Raw genomic sequence first — 19057 nt, 5'->3', positions numbered from 1 at the left:
TTTTAATTTTTATTGCTCAAAATTATTTCTCTCTCACTTGTTGTGGACTCTCCCTTTTCCCCAAACCTCCAAGACCCATGTGGCCCCTTCTGCTGTGTTCACTGCCTGGAAGCACAGGACTATTTCATATTACTTGTTCTTTAAATGGCCTCAAAGTACCTATTAGGAATTATCCTAATGGCAGGAAAAGAGCTGATGGTGGGTGGTGTAGAGTACAATTGTATAGTCTCTTCTGGAAAATCAGGCAATTTTTTTTGTCTAAAACCTTATGCACAGAATATTTGGCTTAGCCAAATATTTGTCTGCCTTTTATAGCACCTAAACAAAAAGCAGCGTTTCCCCTATCATTCTCCTTGTCTGTAGTTCAGCTGGTCCTTGTGGGCACTTCCTAAGTGCACTAAAGAAACAACGTCATTACTGTAGGAAATCTTGAAAGAGAAAAGAGAATCTTTTTCTCAGCTTCTGCAGTGACAAAAATGTAAGTGGCTTTATGAGGTATTAGCCAACTTCACAGACTTCAGCAGTTAGTAAAAACAGTAGTCTGGATGGAAACCTCAGGGGCTGATTGCTGGAGCTGTGTTTGTGGAGGGGCGTGCCAAAGAGTATTCCTCCTCTTAGCACTGAGTGAGAAATCAGGTATTGCCACTGGCCTTCAGATAATATGCTGAGCTAAATGGACCATTGATATGATCCGGCCCAGCCATCCCCTAGGAATTAGGACCTTTGTGACATATTTGTCATCAGTGCCCAGCTCTTTCCTAAGCTTTCTTCCTGGCTGCCACTGCTGTGCACAGCGTCTGTTCCTGGCACTCCTCTGACTAGCCTGATTTGGCTCTGGCAGTGATTGGACGTGAGAAGAGCAAATACTTAAACCTCAAAGTGAAATGTTAAAACAACCGAAATAAACCTCTTCAATTAATCTTCCCTTTGAAGGTGCTTTTTGAAGCAGGAGAGGCATGTGGATGCTCCACTTTATGTTCTAAAACTATGAAACATTTATGCTACTGAAGGACTTAACATTCCGGCTTGGATTTTAATCTAGCTCTTGCTGCAGTTTAGACTGTTATTTTGCAGGTTTGTCAGGAAATTCTCTGAGTTCTGCACTGTGGTCTGGTGATCATTTTATTACTGAGTTTTCTTCTGCTTGTTGTTTGTCAGTCAATAGGCAAACAGGTCGTCGAAGCAATGAGGCTGCATTTTAGGTTTGCCAGTGTAAGAATGACCCCCAAATCAGGTACCGTGCATTAAGGTTTTAGCAGAAGCTCTTTGTGTAAGGTAGGTCCAGATGGAATTCAGCTTTATGTTCATTATGGTGATGGTGTCTCTCACTTTGCAGGGTTTTTTTGCAGTTTTATAAACTATTTGTAATAGTTTAGGAATTAATTTTTGTTTCTCTCCTAGCTGCTGTCCCCCCCCCCCCCCCCCCCCAATGGGTGTAGGTGGCCTCAAAGTACCTGTTAGGAAATGCTGTAATGGCAGAAAAAGGGCTGATGGTGGGTGGTGCAGGTGCAGTTGTATAGTCTCTTCTGGAAAATAATGCAAATTGCTTTTGTCTAAAGTCTTATGTACAAAATATTTGGCTTGGGCACTTCCGCAAGAGATGCAAGTTCTACTGACTGAGATGCCGTGTGAGCATGATGGAAGAATCTGCAAAGTAGGTCCTGAGACTTTTGCTGAAGCCTGTAGCAACTTCTGTAAACTGTGTGTTGCTGTAAGAGGAGGCCTTGGTTAGCTAAATTCAGCCATGCTATGTAAGAAAGGCACTAGCTAGTAGAAAAATCCATGTCTTAGAGATCAGAAAGCATAAGGATCTAAGACTGCAAAGCTTAGCTCCTCTGGACTTTAAGGGAGGTACAGGCAAATTGTGTTTTAAGTTGTAGGATTTTTTTAACGCAAATTAAAAGAAAAAAGAAAAGGAGGTGGATCTGCTCTGAGTTCAAAGTTAGAATATAAAGATAATATTAATATGACCCCCCCCAAAAAAGGAAAGCTAAAGGAAGAATCAGTACAATGGTGATACAGCGTATAGATAAAACAGTAGGACAACTGATTGCACTGAGAGAGCGGAAATGAAACTGCCAGGACAGAAATGGAAATGTGTATGCTGAAGACAAGGGGACCGGCTAGTCTCCATCCTGCAGTCTCATAATGCTGAATTTCTGATAACAGGGATTTTTACTGAATCTGTCAATTCAGGGATAGTAATAAAATACATTGAACGAGCTGACCATACAACAGCAACATGCGATGAGCAGGGTAAGAATTAACCAACCCATTAAAAATTGGATAAAATTTTTCATGTGGTTTGCTTTGTGACAGGTAGTGTCAGACTAGCCTTTTTTATAAAAGAGCTGTCTGTCTAGAAGGAAATGTTTGGTTGTCTAATTTCTTCTGTAAAGGATTTATTGTGTAATCATATGGAAAACGAATTACTGTGTCAAAGGGGTGGAGGTTTATATAAGCATTGCAAGATGGGTAACAAATTGGTGAAAAGGAGGATGTTTGTACTGAAGTAAAAAACTGAGTTGGAGGCCAGAGTCGTGAGACGGATAATACTTCTCATCTACGGCCTTGGCATAAAAAGGAAGAGTATGCAGATGACAGAAAATTGTGATAGAACAAGTCTGAGAGACGTGAGCAATAACAGAAAGGAGGACTAGGATAAATGTATTGCACAAGACGAGCTGTAAAACTTTGTATTTCATTGTTTTTATAATGGTAGTCTCAAAGTGCAAGCACATGCCTCTAGAAAGTAATAGAAAAAGGATCTGCTGTGGACTGGTGCTCATCAGTTTGGAAAGAAAGATTAGCAGGTGACTGGGTTACCAAAGGGGCATGACTGTGGAAGAGACAAGTGTGATGTTAGTTTTAGGGAATCAGATACTTCCAGTAGAGGTGGGAGGTGTTGGTGCCATCATGTGTAACCTTGTGCAATACTCTGCACAATGAAGAAGTGAAACAAACAGGTGTAGAGAAGATGTTTGAGCTAAGGAGGTGCTTCAGGCAGGCCTAAAAGATGTTCAAGGGAGAAAAGTGTTAAGGCGATGTGACCTAGTTTAATAAATTTAAGCCATGGGAACACATCAGGGGAATAAGCTGCAGGGAGAAGGAGAATTATTGAACCTGAAGAATGACGTGGGCTTTCAACCTCTGAGCAACTTCACACTGGGCATAGTGAGGATAAGAAACCTAGCCGGGCTGCAGTGACAGCGTGATGAACATAAGAAAGAAATTACTTGATACTATTACCTGTTATTTCAAGGATCTAGGAGGTTCCTTCTAGTTCTGTTATTTGGCAAAAGATTTGAATTAATGCATTCCTCTTTCATCTGCCTGGTCTGCAGAATACAGCATATTCATAAACTGCTTTCTCTGTCAAGACTTCCATGTGACCATGCAAAAGAAACCAGATAAAATGCTTGAAGTCTAATGCTGCCAATACTGAAGTCTCTGGTGTTTCTAGATGACAGCTTTCTATTTTAAGTGTTGCATCCAGTACAGGAAAATTCTATCTAAGACCTTGTCATGACAGAGAAAAATGAAATTAATCACAGAACTAAAAATGAATTATGGCTAGTTTCATGACTTTTGTCGTGACTGAATTTAAATCTTATTTTACTCAAACAGAATGAAGTTCAAAGTGGTAATTTTATTTTGTAAAGTTGTGATTAAGTTTTAAATAGTTGTGAGCCAAGTCAGTTCGGCAGCAGAACTTCAGTTCTTTTACTTGGTTGGGAGTTGCCTGAGACTGTCTTGATAGATGCCTAGAAACCTTCCCTGAAAAAAATGGGCCTAGAACGTCGTGAGTGTTTCTATGTTCGGGAACGATAAACGGTTTCTAGAGAACTGGAAGGCAGTTAATTACTATTGGGCCAATATTTAAGAGTAAATGGGACACTCCGACCAGTTCTTGTGAGTCTAGGGAATTAATGAAATGTCTGTAACAGGACTTTTTAGCACAAACATGGAGTGGAGACAACAAATTAACCTGCTAAGCTGAGACATTCAAAACATGACTATAAGCTAGGAAACTTCATTGGGCTAGCAGGCTTCTGCAGGAAATGGCTCTCAGCTCTTTAGCACTTTTTAATTGTTTTTTAAATTTAAATTTAAATTAAATTAAATTATTTATTCTAGTTATTTATTTATTATTTATTTATGTATTAAATTAAATTTAAATTAAATTAAATTTTAAAATTTGTCACACACAATATTTTTTGATACTAACATGATCCAAAAATGATCATTAATTTTAAAATGGGGAGATGTTTCAGTCTCTGGTGGGAATTCTTAAAAGTGAAAAATGTCACTGATCTGGAGCAAGATGCAGGTTACTAGAAAAGCTGGGTGCGAAACATTTGCTAAATAGACTTAAATGAAGGAACACCTAGAGCAGCTGATAGTCCTGGTTAGACACCTTATTGGGAAGCAGCAGCTCTCAGAAAGACCTGGGGGCTGCTTGTTCACAACTTGGTTATGCCTATCAAGCATTATCGAGTAGCACGAGGGAAACTGCTGTGTGTGCGGGAACTGACGTGTCTGCTAGTGTGTTGTGTTAAGGATATTGACAGTAAACTGGACGAAATTCCAAGAAGAGCCAGGGGAATGGCTAAAGGATTTGGAAGTGCACTGTAGGAGTTCAGTCTGTTTAAACTAAATAATGGGGAGCTAATGGAAAGATCTTTATTGTCACACACCCTTGCCCATGTATAATGCAGGCCAGGTGAATGTAGTTTGTGCACAGCACTTTCAGACACATGCACAGGTAGCAAGGTGAAATGTATGCCAGAACAGTACTGCGGTTCCCCTTGAACAGCTCTGTGCAGCTTCTGAAATCGGGTAGGAATGGGGGAGAGGTTGGGAAGCAGTATTCTTGTGCTTGGTTTTGGGAGAAGTACTTTGGAAATGCCAGCAGGTTCACCATTCACCAAGGAGTGGGCTGTTTTGTTTCCCGGGCAATACCCTAACCTGGCAGCAGTTGGTGAATGTAGAGATAGGAGACAGGTTACAGGGGGAGAGCATACAGCTGACCTAAGGGAAGGAAATCCCTTTTATGTTCAGTGTAGTTCCCCGCAGCCTGCTGATGGGACTTGCTGCCCTTTTTCTCTGTGGCCTCACTATGCTTTCCTTATCTGTTGCCTTCTTTCTCCTGCTTTTTCCTGACAGTATCTCCTCCCATTCACTGATAGGCTGCAGCAATCCACTTGCTGCTGAATCCCACGTAACTTGTCTTCACCTCTGTTGCGTAAGCTCTTGATAGCAGCAGATGAATGATGCTTTTTACCTGGCTCCGAGCTCTTTAATTTGGCTTAACCAAAGTCTGGTGGGAAATGTTGCATACTCCAGCAGCACACATTTGGGAGTAGAAGAAAATCTTCAGGCAGACTTTACTTAGCATTTTGATTCTGCCTTGCCTCATTGGCAAAGCTTTTAATTTAGTTCCCTTCCAGTAGACCTCAGTCTAAAGAGCCTACAGTGCTTCACCAGACAAAATGTTTTGCAGCGCCAGGCTGACTAGAGGTGTCGTGAGCAATGAGATTTCTGCATCGATAAGCTCCTTCTGGTGGCTTGGTATTGAGTATACCTGGTGCAACCTGGAGCTCACTGTAGATGCTCCAGAAATGATGCAGATCATTTGGACACCTTCCGTTCAGGCTGTGGATGGTCTTTAGCTAAAAATTTTGTTTGTGCGTGTTTGTCATAAGCAGGCTGCTCTCTGCCTGCATTTCTTTAATGGCGCATGGTTAGGGATGCTCTACAGGCTGAGGTTTCGTTTTATCAGTCGGTCCTGTTGGTCCTAATGTGTCAGAAATAAGATAAACAAGGGGTTTCCTGGCTTTAGCACTTTCTGCTGGGAAGTGGGAGCTCCTTTTTTTATACCCTGGGACTCTGAGTCTTAGACCTGTCCCTGTCTGTGCTGACCTATCTTTGAAATAGGGCTAATACTTCTGGCAGCAGGTTGGCTGGTATTTGAATTTTGAGATGCTGATGATTTGTGTTGGTAGCTTTTTTGTTGCTGATTTTTAAAGAGAAGCACCTCAATATGGAAAACTCCCCTATACTAATTACTGAAGGTCCTAAGTTTTATCGTACCATTGATACAGCTAAGCTGTGAAAGGAAAGCATTCATCTCTCCTGTCTAAAAGCTTGAAGTGAGGTATGTTCCTGATACTGAAAATGTTTTCTCTTCTCTTCATAGGTTCAGTACTGTGGCTTGCTCTTCCGTCACGAGGGCTGGCCCCTATGTATTCATGAGAAGATTGTAGTTCAGCTAGCTTCCATTGACTGGCGAATCTTAAAGCCCGGTGACTTTTACCTGCAGGTGGTCCCCTATCTGAAGAAGTCTCCGCGAGTTGTACTGAAATGTTTGGCAAAAGACAAGCATAACATAGAAGAAATTGTGATTCCGGAAGTCTCCTATACCTCTATTTTTACTCTGGAATGGTTGAGTACTATCAATGGAGAGCGGATGGGTATAGCACTGGAAAACTGTTTACTAACCACTAATGATAAAATATTTCGTGTTCCCTGGGAGAAAGTAGTTAATCCTGAATTTATTAATAAACCCAAAATAATTGAAAATAATATCATCACTCCAGAAATTACAGAAAAGCCTTCAATTTTGTGCCATCCCATGGACCATGCTGAGTGCAGCTCACCAGATATAGGATCTCAGAATCTACAGGAACAAAGTCTGAGTCAAGACAACTTGGTCTTTAGCAGCACAGCTACACAATTAAGCAAAACTATTGTCAATGGTGTGTGTACAAGTCCAGTGCCTCAAGAGAACTTGGAAAGTGACCTTGAAGGGGAGTACATTGAGCTTACAGAAGTTTCACTGCCCAGGTTTGGGCCACAAACAGGCTCTTTAACCCAGTCACTAGCTTTAAATTATAGAACTCAGCCTAGAACAAGAGTGAATGCATCTAAAGGCACGCATAAGTTTATTATCATTCAAGACTGTACATACTCCAGGAATTTAAGTAAGTCAGCACTTGCACAAAAGGAGCACTGTCAAATGGACACTCTGAGGACTTCTTCTACAGAAGTTCTCAAAAATGTAGCTTCTTTGGAAAGCAACAAAATGATGGCACATGGTGAACTGTTTTCAGAAGGTCAGCTGGAATCAAGTGGTCCTGGGAGCATGGGGAATCACTTTCCTGTGGCTGTGTCTCCTGCCAGCAGTGCAGAGGATCCATCTCCTGCAGAGCAGGAGGCCCACAGCGAGCACTCAATTGATTGGCGATATGCACTGTGCAGCTACAGCGACATGTGTGCTGGAGATGGTGTTGACTGCAAAGCACAGCTGACTGGTGCTCCTGGAAACGTGGAGGTAGAAAGTGATATTTCTAGTGGAAAACCTGGTGCTGAAACATCAGAGCAGAGTCCAGAAACAGTTCTAGATGCTGGTGCTGCTAAAGAGGAGGTGATACTGAGAGAACTTGGAGAACCACTGATAGAGTGCCCGAATGAGGTGATGAGGATGGATTCCTGTCCTGTGGCTGTCCCAGGGTCTTCCAGACCTCACTGCATGCTGAAGGGAGATTCTAATGTTTCTTGCCAGAGTGTCAGTGAAAGCGTTGCACCAGTCCAGGCTGCTACACTGCTTTCCACAGTTGAGAGTTCAGACACAGGTATGGAGAGAGACTTCCCTTCTTCAGCGGACATGGCAGATGGAAGAGCAGTCCATGCTTGCTGCAGTGATCAGGAAGCAAATCTTAGTTCTTCATTAAATCCTCCAGAGCTGTTGAACCAAGGAAAACTAGATGAATTAGAGTTGGGAAGAAGAGAAAGCCCTGAGGAAGTCAAAGTGATTGAACAAATGTGGACTCTAAAAGAGAATCAGCCTAGCCATAATTACTGCTCTGTCGAAGTTCCTATGGATGGACTCTTGTCAGAGGGTAAAGAGCAAGGGGTCTCTGCCTGTCAGCATAAGAAAGCTGAAGAAGCCATACTACTCCAAACCACTCTATCAGCAGAGAGCGATCAGATGGCAGAACAATTGGATAACAGCAGCTCTTTGATGGACATTGAGGCACAGCCAGAAGGCTCAAGTGAAGTCAAAACACATAGGAATGGAGAGAGATGTGAGGAGCCACAAAGTCAGGCAGAAAACCAGGGCCATAAAAGTGAAGTGAACTCTGTGCTGAACCCAGAGCATGTTGCAGCACAGGATTTGCAAGGAGGGGAGGAGAACCAGGGAAGTGTTTCTGATGGGAAAGGGTCAAAGATTGAGGGAGAGTCTGTGGCCCTAAAAACACTGGAATCCATTAGAGAGGAGCTGGAGCTTGGACTGCTGTCCTCAGGACCTACTGAGGGACATCCAGATCCCACCGCTCTGCACTCCCACCAAGAGGCAGTTGCAGGGACATCATCTCCTAAAGGTACAGCAGAATTGGATGTTTGTGTATTTACCTGGTTGATATGCGGGAAGAAAGAAAAGGCCTCAAGCGCTACTACTGACAAACACTGTCTGCTGGGGAGCTTTGGGGTAATAACAAAAACTACAGGGAAGTGTTTAGGTTTTCATTTTTATTGCAATTAGCTTTTTCTTTACAGATGGATTTATTGTAGATATTTTGTTCCAACACTGCTTTGCAAATTTAGGTCATTATAGAGCAGAGTTCTCATATAAGGGATTTTTAATTTCAGTTAATCTGATTGCTGGTGGCCTCCCACCGTTACATTCGTGGTGTGCACATTATAGGTGTGTGCAGTAGGAATATGTGAGAACAGAATGCATAACTGTATAAGCCTTTCATAGTTGAAGATTGGCTTTAGGAAGATAGTTGTGGCAAGAGGAAGCAGCAGCGGATGCCATAAGAAAATACTAGCTGTGTAACGTGACCTGAAGATCGACAAAGGTGGGTGCTGGTAAGCGATGTAAGAAGCAAATTGCAGGATTGAGGGTTTCCCTCCCTCTCTCTCTCCCCCTCTGGCATGCTTTCTTCAGCTTGGTTATGTTTCAAGTAGGGGCTGTTTAATGTGAGTGGGAGAGCTAATATTAATTTTTCAGGTGGGAACATGAAAGCACGGAGAAATTAAGCATTTACTTTAAGGTCAAATGCAATCTAATTTCAGGTTCAAGCAGATGTTGCCCAGGTTTCTTGATGACTGGGTTCCTGTGCTGAAGCTGTGCTCCTTCAGAAGAATGGAACTGTCAGTCCAGGTCTCTGCCCCTTGCACCAGGCTGTAGGCAGGCAGCGTGTAACCACACAGAGACAGTGCCGACGGTGCCTGGCTTTGCTGACTCTGGAAAGCTGTAGCTAGATATGCACATCTCACTGTGAAAAGTGCATGTGTGGCAGGGGTGGGAGAAATGTGCCATTCTGGTTCAACAGCTCTCATTCCCTGAGACCCCTGGCTAGGAAAATTACCTGGGCTTGAAATATTAGAGTGAGGATACTTGAAAGGGTTGGAGGTACAGATCCATGTTGCTAGGGCATGTCTGACCCTGTGGAGGAGCTGATGAAGAGCCTATCTGCATGGGCCTTACAGCCAGTGTAAAAGTTGCAGTGGTGCTGAATTGTGTGGACAAAAGCCTGTATCACTGCTGCAGCACTATCCCTTTTGGCTGCAGACATGATTATCACTTTCTCAGGTGTCCAAAAGCCACATCTTATGCAATGCCTTAATGTGTCCTCCAAATGGAGTTAAGTCTTCATCAGTCAATAGGAAACTGTTTAGTTCGCACCTGCACCAAAATATTTTAATTCTATACTTGGGCAGGCTCAACTGTTGTCAGGCAACATGGCCACACATGAGATTTCTGGTATTTTGGAGTGACAAGCTGAGTGATTGTACTCTTTTCTGTGAAAAGGAAGGGTCCCCTCAAAAGTTGTGACTTCTTAGGTGTGCTTCTGACTGAGCATCTAACATTCATGTGCAGAAATAAAAAGGTCACACTGCCCATCTGTAACTCCTGGGGGATTTATGCCAGTAAATAACCATGCCATGGATATCCATTCTCCTTGAATGAAGCTCTACGTGTGAGCCTCAAAGCAAGTACTGGCTGGTAACACTCTTGACCAAGCTGAGCCTGGCTTGACTTTGTGTCTGCACAGGTCTGGGCCTCAGAAAACTTAGGCTGCATTGAGTGCTGAGCATATACTCTCCTTGTAAATGACTAGTGGCTTGTTGTCTGTTTTTCTGTGTTCACACTTCTTCTGTCTAAAATTAGTGAAGTTCAACTTTGTGTTTGAGATAGTAAGCGTGATGTTTGGCTGCTCCATAGGGCAAGTCTTGGCTGCTGTTGTGGAATTCAGTAACAACAGACCCCTCTGGAGCATGTGTGGAGCATGTTTTTAGTGAAAGACAGTTTAGATGTTTCTGGGGATTCGGCTGAAAGAAGTGACATACTCATGGCCCAATTTTGACAGGGTCGAGCTGTGGCATTACAGTTAAAAAGACTGTTATCTCAGAGTCTGTGAAACAAAAGAAATGACCTAAGCCCCCAGAAAAAAACAAAAAGCAAGCAAACAACAACTCTTTAAGGCATACAGCAGCTCATATGTGTGTTAATGCTGGGAATATTTCTTAAGAAGTACAGCTGGGACTTTAGTAAGCTTAGTCTATTCAATGTTTGATTGCTTTGAGATCCAAACAAGCCATTCACCTCCCAATACCTAACCCCTGTAAAGCCTCTGAGAGTAAAAATTCAGAGATATAATTCCAAAGTGAAGCAGATGTCCTAAACTCTGTCCTTCAAATGGTCTTTTCTCTGCCAGCTGGTCAGTCTGTAGGTGAGGTAAATTCTTGGTAGCCTGGAGTCTTGTTGGGGTTGTTTTGCCACTGTGACTGTAAACTGTGTGTATCTTGCCTAAACTATGAAGAACAACCAAGCCAATTCTTAAGTTTCCCTGGCCCAGTTCAGATCTACAGTTCATACCTCAATAGTAGTAGGCAGATGCACAGTTCGTTCTTTGCAAGACAGAGGAACTTACTTATTAAAGCAGACTACATCAAAAAACACGTTCAGAACCAGGATATCTGAATTTGCCATATCTACAGGTTCTTCATCTCTTTTTCTTTTTATCCCTTTTTATCCCTTTTTTTTCTCGTCTTGCTCCCACCCCCAATTACAAATTGAGCTTATTTTCTGCACAAATATGATGTAGCTTAGAAGGATTTTGAGCCAAATGCCAACTGTTTTGAGGTGGGAATTTAAAAATTTCCACTGGGCCCTTTTACAAAAAAATCTCAGTGCTGTTTTCTCCTGTATGACTAGCTTTAAGGACAAGTGAATTTTGGGACTTCGCAGATCTGGAAAAATTCGTATACTTGGGGGTTGGAAATAACTTGATATTCAAGAAACTGTATGAAAAGGCACTTTGGGGTGTATTCAGCAGCACCTGCTAGGGCATTCCAGTCCTGCTCTTTGTTATTATGTGGCGTTACCATAGATGATACTGGTGCTGGGACAGTTGCAGGAAAAGTGCTAATGTCTCTTTGAAATGCATACAAGCAAATCCTCTTCTACCACTTCCTTAACCTCAGGGAAAGGTGTAACTTGCAAACACGTCAAATTCAGATGTCCCGGTTCTCAATTTGCTTTTTGATGTAATCCCCCGCATTCTACAATTTTGACTTTAGTAAGTAAGTTCCTCCACCTCTGCTTGCAAATAACATAAATAATGTGCTTGTGGCTGTTGAGAGGGAGGTGGGGACTGCCAATCTGAACTGGGCCACTGAAGCTTGTCTTGTTTGCTCTTTGTAGTTTGGGTGAGATTTAGGTAGTTTGGAGGCAATACAGCTCCAGTGAGGTTACCTTGGGCCAAACGGCTGTAGCAGCAGAACCTTGTCTGGCGGATTGAACAAGATGTTTTTTTCTTCTAGCTTTAAAGAGCTGGCACTCCATTCCTAAGAGATATCCATGGCAGGGCTGCCATGTACATTTATGTCCTTCTCTTGTGTGGGTATGGTATCTCCAGCATAGCCATGACCCCCTTCTGGTCTTTTTCAAATGCTGCCTTTTGGTTCTCTTTGCAGACTTTCTCCTTTTAGTGCATATTCCTTTCCTACAAATTGTGTGGCCTGGCAATAAGCACAGCCATGCATCTCCCAGGGGAGATGTTCCCCTGCAGAGTCTGTCAGCCTGTGAAACCTTTGTGGCTTGACTTGTCTTGCTGGTCTCCAAGATTCCCCATATATTGTAGATCTGTGCACCTCTAAAATGTCGTTTCAGTAAGATCTAGGAGCATTGTCCAAAACGACTGACCTTATGCATCACTGGAAAATAGAGGCTGAGGTAGTACTGGGAACAGAACCAAACTCTGATGTGGCTCAGAGCTGTACAGAGCCCTCAAGGCATTGCCCCAGCTTGCATGGGCAGATGCAGCACATGCCAGATTGAGTCCCAGGGGTGCTCGCTGGAGGGGGCGTCACCAGAGAGTAATGAGCAGATACTCCATTGTGGCCTTGGTGCAGATCCCTGGAGCCTGTCCTGGTTTCCCTCCATTGCCTGATATTTTTGCAGAGTGAGCTGTGCTGCTTAGGGCACCTCTCTCACCCACCTATAGCAGTTTTGAAAGCAGTTTGGGCTGAGCCTCAACCTGTGAATCTCCCTCACTGCTAAAACTTGTATTGAAAGCCACTTCAAGGACTGCTTTGTTCCCAGTCCTACTCTTTAATGAAGTATTTGAGTCTATTAGTAAATAAACTGAGTCAAGTGTCAGCAGTGTTGATGCAGCAGGAAGGTAGGATTATTTAAGTCCATTTTAAGCAGCAATTAAAATGTGTGACTTCATAGCAAGCAACTAAGCACTCCACTCTTCATTTTCCTGAAGAGAGGCTGATTTTTTTGGTAGATATTTAAGTATCTTGATTTGCAGTGAAGTATAGCCGTTATTCTCTAGTATATCTTTCTGCCAAACACAGGGATACCCTAGCTATGTGCTTAGGATAGTAAAGATGTGTTGTGTGTATAAGAATTACAATTCTTATAATGCTGGGAAATGGGGAACAATACTTCTTACATACATAGGTGGAATTTTTCTTCTCTCCATCTACTTTTACCTGAAAATTGAAACTCAAAATGAGGAAACTAGCATTAGTTCTCCTGCAGTTATTAAGATACTTAATTTTGGATGCAAATGATTCTCAAAACTTGTGCTTTAGAGCTGAGGTGTCCTGCAAAGGAAGCATTTCCTCTGGTTCTCAAACAGAGCTGATTGGTCTAGTCATCCTGTTCTTCAGGGTTTTAAAATAGGTTTTTGCTTTTCACATCAACTGTTAATTAAAAAAAAATCTGGAAGAGAAGAACAGGGTCTCTTTGGTGGCTAATTCCCAGCTGATTTGTCAACCTTGAGTCAGCTTCTTATTTTGAAGAAGTAACGTGAAAGTCTTTTGGGGATGGGGGGCAGAAAGCTGCAGCAGAGCAGCTTTCCCTGTCAGGAGCTGGTTTATCCTTTCAGCGTAGTCAAACTGTTGGAGCTTAGCCAGGGACTTTGAACGCTCCAGACTTTCAGGCTGCCAGCAAACGTGCACTGCTTGATATGTTGCCTTTAAAAATGACTTTGAATACAGTAATCCTGATCCTAAATGAGTTGTAACTTCAAACTTCACAATAAATTGGTTTCTTTTTTCCAAAGAGGAACATCAGTGTTGTAACATGCGTATTACTGGCACTAGGAATGGAAGAGCTGTGGGGCACTGTGACAGGGGGTTTGTCCCTCCCCAGCCTGGGATTTACCTGGCACCTTTTGGATGAAGCTGTGCTCTAGCTTCTGACTGCTGCTTGTCTTGCAGGGATGGTGTCGGAAGGGGCAGAGACGATAAAAGAAGCAATTGACTCAGATGTGTTGAAGCCAGTGGGTAGAGCCTGTGCCTTACCGGAAGCCTCAACAACTGTTACTCCTCTGACACCCCCAGCATCTGGGACTGCCTGGGGTGGTCGATCTGCCCCCACCATAGTCAAGGATGTGAATCTAGAAGTGCTCAGGAGTGGAGTTGCCTGCCTGCCTGGTGAGTAGCTGAGCCAAAGCGTGCCCGGGAAGGATGCTGTTGTAGGAGGACAATGGAGCTGTGCTTCTGTTCGCAGCAGTGCAGAGACCGGTGCAAATCCTGTTCCTTTCAACCCAAACCTCTCTAGAAGATATGCTTCTTGAATTCTCTAAACTTTCTAGATGGGAAAGACAGGAAGTGGAACTTTCATGAAAGTCTTGTTAACTTGCTCCTGAGAGTCGTAAAAGATTGACTGAGCAGTTATGAGTCAGAAATGCCAAATCAAATCTGTAAGCTCATGCTGGCAGTCCAAAAGGAGAAGATTGAGGATCCAGCCAGTGATGGGCTGGTGGGCCTGACATCAGACCTGGGCAAGACAATAGGAACCTGACTCACTTGGTAGATAATTAAAGGATCAGAGTATGGAAGATGCTACTTGACAGGCCTCTTGTAAAACCGGTTTTGTTCTTTTTAATTAGAAGTTTGGCTGATTAAATGTAGCTGCATAAATATAATGCATTTTCATAAAATGTTTGATTTCGTGCTACGTAGCATAGTGCTGAAAGGAATATCCCAGTGCAGTGCAGACGAGCAACATGTGGGATGAATAAAAGCATAGCTAAATAGCAGATGACAGAACTAGCTATCAAGGGAGGACTTCCCAGAATTGTTCTGCCAGGATCAGTTGTAGGCTGAACATTATTCAGTTTGTGTATCTGATGTGGCAGCAAGTATCAAATTGCTGCAGATAAAACTTCTAGATGGGACAAATACTGGTAGAGTGGTAAACAAAGCTGAGGCTGTTGGATAGGGAAGCCAGTATTGCTTGGTGTGCAGGGCCCAAACAAGAGGTCTGTATTTAATCAAACATCAAGCTAATCGGAGGAAATGAGATCTACCTCTCCAGTGCCATAGTGAGAAATGGAGCCGTTTGACAACATCTGCTTAGGCAGCCCGTGCCGGCTTGCTTCCTTCTGTAGCCAGTAAGAGCAGATCAGGAAGGAAGGTCCAGTGCGGGTCAGGAAGACAGCTGTATTCAGTCAGCTCGGAAGCCGTATTTGAGCTTAAAATTGTCGTGAGAGTGAGGAAGACAGACAGACCTGCCTAGCGCAAAGGGGATGGGAAAGAGAGCAGAACGGCAGCACAATGTATTCTCGCACTGAGTGATGAGGCTGCAAGACCAATTTTGACCTCAGGTGTGTAAAGGAGAGGGAACGACTAGTTAGACTGAGAACGTGATTTTACTTCTGTAAATACTTGTTGGTGAAACTTCTCGAATATTTTGGGCTGTTCAGAACAGCGTGATGGCCTCATTTTCTTCTGATGTCTTCATTCGGAAAGAAAATGGTGAAAATTGGAGGTGGTACAGAAAAGGGCAACAACACTTTCATGCAGCTGAAGTGGATACCTTATGTGAGAGATGTGAAGGTTTGTTTATCTCATTAGAAATACGATTGAGAATGAGGTGAAAGACCTCATAAACATGAAAATAAAAGACTGAATAAAAGACTTCTTCGGTAGTCTGGGAAAAGGTAGAATGAGAAACCAAGTACAGAGGTAAGTCCTCATACATTCAAATATGTAACTTTGCGTTGGTAGATAAATTGTTAGAACAAATTCTGGAGGAGAATTTTTAGTCTCCTGGTCTGCCGATCAGACTGGATGTTTTTATGGTGTGTGCCTCAGCCAAACAAATTGCTGGTTTTGAGAGAGGAGTCTTTATAGGAGACTTATTGCCCTTGCTACATAAGAGGCCTGACTAGGTGATCTAATATTCTAGTGGTTCCTTTGGACTTTAAGGTTGGAATCTCTGGCAAGTGTTAAACAAGTCAAATGCATTTGAGTATGCGGGCGAGGGGATGTGCCTGTGAAATGCATTGAAGAAACAAGGTTTGGTTTTGATGCCACTTCCAAGGGAACTTTGGTTTAAGGGAGAAATAACATTTTCTATAGAAGCAGTATTGGACTGATTAACAACTTTTCTCATGCATGAGGATTGCCCGATGAGATATAAAAGGACAGATACCTGAGGCAATGCCCACATCATTCAGTTAAATGCTGTTACACGTTGGTAATATGATAATTACATTAGGAAGGATAAATTTTATAGGGAATAGGAAATACTACCTAATTAATAAACTAATAACTGAGGGAATTAGGAAGAAACTCTCCTTTGAGAAGTGTTTCTTTTGTGTATTCTCCTCTTGAATCATTTGGTTCAAATGACTCCTGGTTGGAGACCCAGCCCTGATAGCTATGGTTGTTTTTTTGACTTGATCAGGTAATTCCCAGGGTCCTACATGCAAGTAAGAGCTTTAATCAAGTCCTGCTAGTACCCAGCATTCCTGATGAACAAAAGATGATGCTTCAGAGTAAGAAAGTTTCTACCAAACTTGGTTGTTGTGCTTTTTTTTTTCCTGATGACCCCCTTTAGCTTACAAAACCAATGCATGTTAATAAGCCATTTCTATTTTAGATGCGGCTCTTTGATTGTATAGTATCCAGAGTACAATATTTCAGGAGTAGTAAAACTGGTCCTGAATCACACATACAATCAAAACTTTCAACCCTGCTATTAGCAGGAGAAAGCCTGTTTATCAGTTCTGATCCCTGAGAGAGAGAAAGCCCTGCTTTTAAATGCTGCCCATCTGTATCTGTGGCCCTCAGTCAGGTCACATCCTAGGGACAGATTGAGATCACACCAGGGAAGTTTTCTGTGCTTGAGGCTGTCCATCTGTATCTATTTTACCTGTCAACTCACATACTTGCCGCTAGGATGGGGAAAGAAGTCCAGGACAGTTATTTTGCGTGGTACCAATAAAGTACGGAAGAGATAGAAAAGCATAGCTTTCTTTAGGCCTCTGATTTTGTTTTGTTCTTGGGAATTTTCTTTTCTCTTATACTATTTGTATGCCAGGAAATGACTTCTGTTTTTGTGAATTACTTTTCACACAATAGAGGTGTGGTCCTTACTGTTACCCAGATCACTTATCTTCACAGTGACGTGCGGGATTGCAGAGTGCTGGTCACCCGACCAGACACAATCCACAGCCCTTGCCTGCTTTCGGAATGGTGGAGACAGCTCTCGTCTTTGAACCGGGGTGTCCACCTGCCCTTTATCTATCCTTTGCATCTGGAGCATACGTTGGACGTAATTCCAGAAACACTGCTTTTGTGTTCTTCCCTTTGTGGCTCTCAATGCATATCATGGCTGAGGCCCAAAGTCAGAATATCTTTTAGTTTTAGGAGTCTAGAGCAGGCTCAGTTCCTGTGATAAGCTATGTCTGGGGTTTTGGGAAGCGGAGGGCAGGGAACAGTTTTCATGGCTAGCTGAAGCAAAGGGCTTTCCCCTGCTGCAGCACATAACAACTCGGCTGTGTTGCCCATACTGTACCTTATCTGTTCCCTGCACACTGAACCAGCCCTGAAACTAATGAAAGCCTGGCACCAAATCTGCTCTTCTCAGAGCTGCAGGGAGGTGAGAGTTTGTTCCTGGGCCACCTACCCTGCAGCCTCCAAGGAGGAGCTCAGGGGTCCTGCTTGGGAGTTCTTACTCTCAGGAAGAGGTGTCTGGTTATGTGCTGGGCTCAGCCTGGAGTACATGTGCTGAATTTGCTTAGGTAACACATACTGTTCTGCAGACCTGGCTGAATGCTCTCTGTCCAACAGCAATCAGCTAGCAAAACAACCACCCTGTGGAGGGCCAGGGGAATGAGAACGTGCAGCTCTGAGTTGTACTGCTTTGAGATGGGCCACGCTTTGGCCCACATCACTGTTGTCAGTACCTGCAGCAGCTCTTTCATAAACCATATAGGTAGCATGGTGTTGTTTTCTGGATCTCTTTTGCTCCTTGAGAGCCCAGGAGCACTACAGTGCTTGTATACTTGTTTCTGAGGGGTAGGGCAGGAAAGAAATGGGAGGTAGGCAGAGTGTACGTGGCTGTGATAGGCAGTCTGGGGTCATGCGTAGTAGTGTAACACAAGTGAATCTGAGATTGTCTGTCTTGGGCTTATGAGATTCTTACTCTTCTCAAAAGCCAGTGGTGGGATTATCATTAGTCAGCTTCATATTTTGTGAAGAATGTGTTTTTTGCGTGGAAGAGAGCAGTCCAAGTTCACTCAGAGAAGGACAAGTAGAGCTCAGCTACTTCACTCTTGGGCAGCAGCCAGGTGCTTCAGAAGTGTATTTATAGCCCACTGTGATCTGCAGCGTACACTATCTCTAGCTCTGTGGGATATTTTAGGGAATGTGAGGAGGGTGGTGGTAGGGGTCTCCGAGACACGTATGCCTGGAACTAGGATTTGGTAGGTTGACTTCCTCTTGTGACATTTTTCTTTTACAGGTACCAGAGATAAATCAGGACGTGCGGTGGCCATAATAACAACAAGGAGCACAGCTTGGTTAAACCCCCACTGCAATACTGACGAGCTCGTGCGCCTTCTCCTGTACCTACATAGCATCCCCAGGTTTGTGATATTCGCAGTCTGACAGAGGGGATAGCTGCTGTCTCTTCTGCTTTGTCTTTTGTTGTTGTGGAAGCTGAGGCAGTAAATGGAACAGGCTGTCTTTACTGGCACAGGAAGCTGGTCCAGACAGTCCTAAAATTGTATAGGTGGGAATCTTCCGCTCGGTCAAACTGGCTTGTGTACAGTAAGCATTTTGGCTGTACGGTGTATGTCTTGTGCATGTGTTGTGAAAGAATTAGATATGCATTCAATGTTTTCATGCATTATCATAAATCTAAACCATTCTTGCTATTCTTCATTAGCTCGGAAAATGGGATTTGGGAGTGGGATGGGGTAGTCATGCAGCAGCTCTATAACAAAGTGCTACAAAATCGTCTTTGAGGGCCACTTCCAGGCTGAGGGGAGGGAGGCTTGAAGAAATCTGCTCTGGCACATGGCTTACAATCCTTTTTGGAGGCTGCAGGCTGGAGTTGGCTACAGCTGCTCTTGCACCACTATGGCAGACTCTCTGCCCCAGCTCTCCCACAGGCTCTACTCAAACTTTAATTTTCAGATAATTAAAGTAGTAAGAGGTAAAACTAACTCTGTCAGTGAATTTGAAGCCTCTAAACCATTGATCTCTTAAGAGAACAGGGTTAACTCATGAGGCA

The 19057-nt window shown here is 43.2% G+C and overlaps 1 protein-coding gene across 2 annotated transcripts in view; it reads left to right on the top strand.

The window, feature by feature from the left end:
* PLEKHG4 (pleckstrin homology and RhoGEF domain containing G4) overlaps window positions 1–19057 on the top strand; it is a 101576-nt gene that overhangs the window by 21960 nt on the left and 60559 nt on the right. For both annotated transcript variants that reach the window (XM_064519337.1, XM_064519338.1), the window contains exons 3-5: window positions 6200–8384; window positions 13747–13962; window positions 18284–18407. In XM_064519337.1, the coding sequence (XP_064375407.1) occupies window positions 6200–8384; window positions 13747–13962; window positions 18284–18407 (2525 nt within the window). The remainder of the gene's footprint in view (window positions 1–6199; window positions 8385–13746; window positions 13963–18283; window positions 18408–19057) is intronic.

Source organism: Dromaius novaehollandiae, chromosome 13 (assembly GCF_036370855.1).
Source record: "Dromaius novaehollandiae isolate bDroNov1 chromosome 13, bDroNov1.hap1, whole genome shotgun sequence".
Lineage (NCBI taxonomy): Eukaryota > Metazoa > Chordata > Aves > Casuariiformes > Dromaiidae > Dromaius > Dromaius novaehollandiae.
The sequence above is the reverse complement of the archived record's forward strand: the minus strand, read 5'-3'. Positions and strand labels throughout refer to the sequence as shown.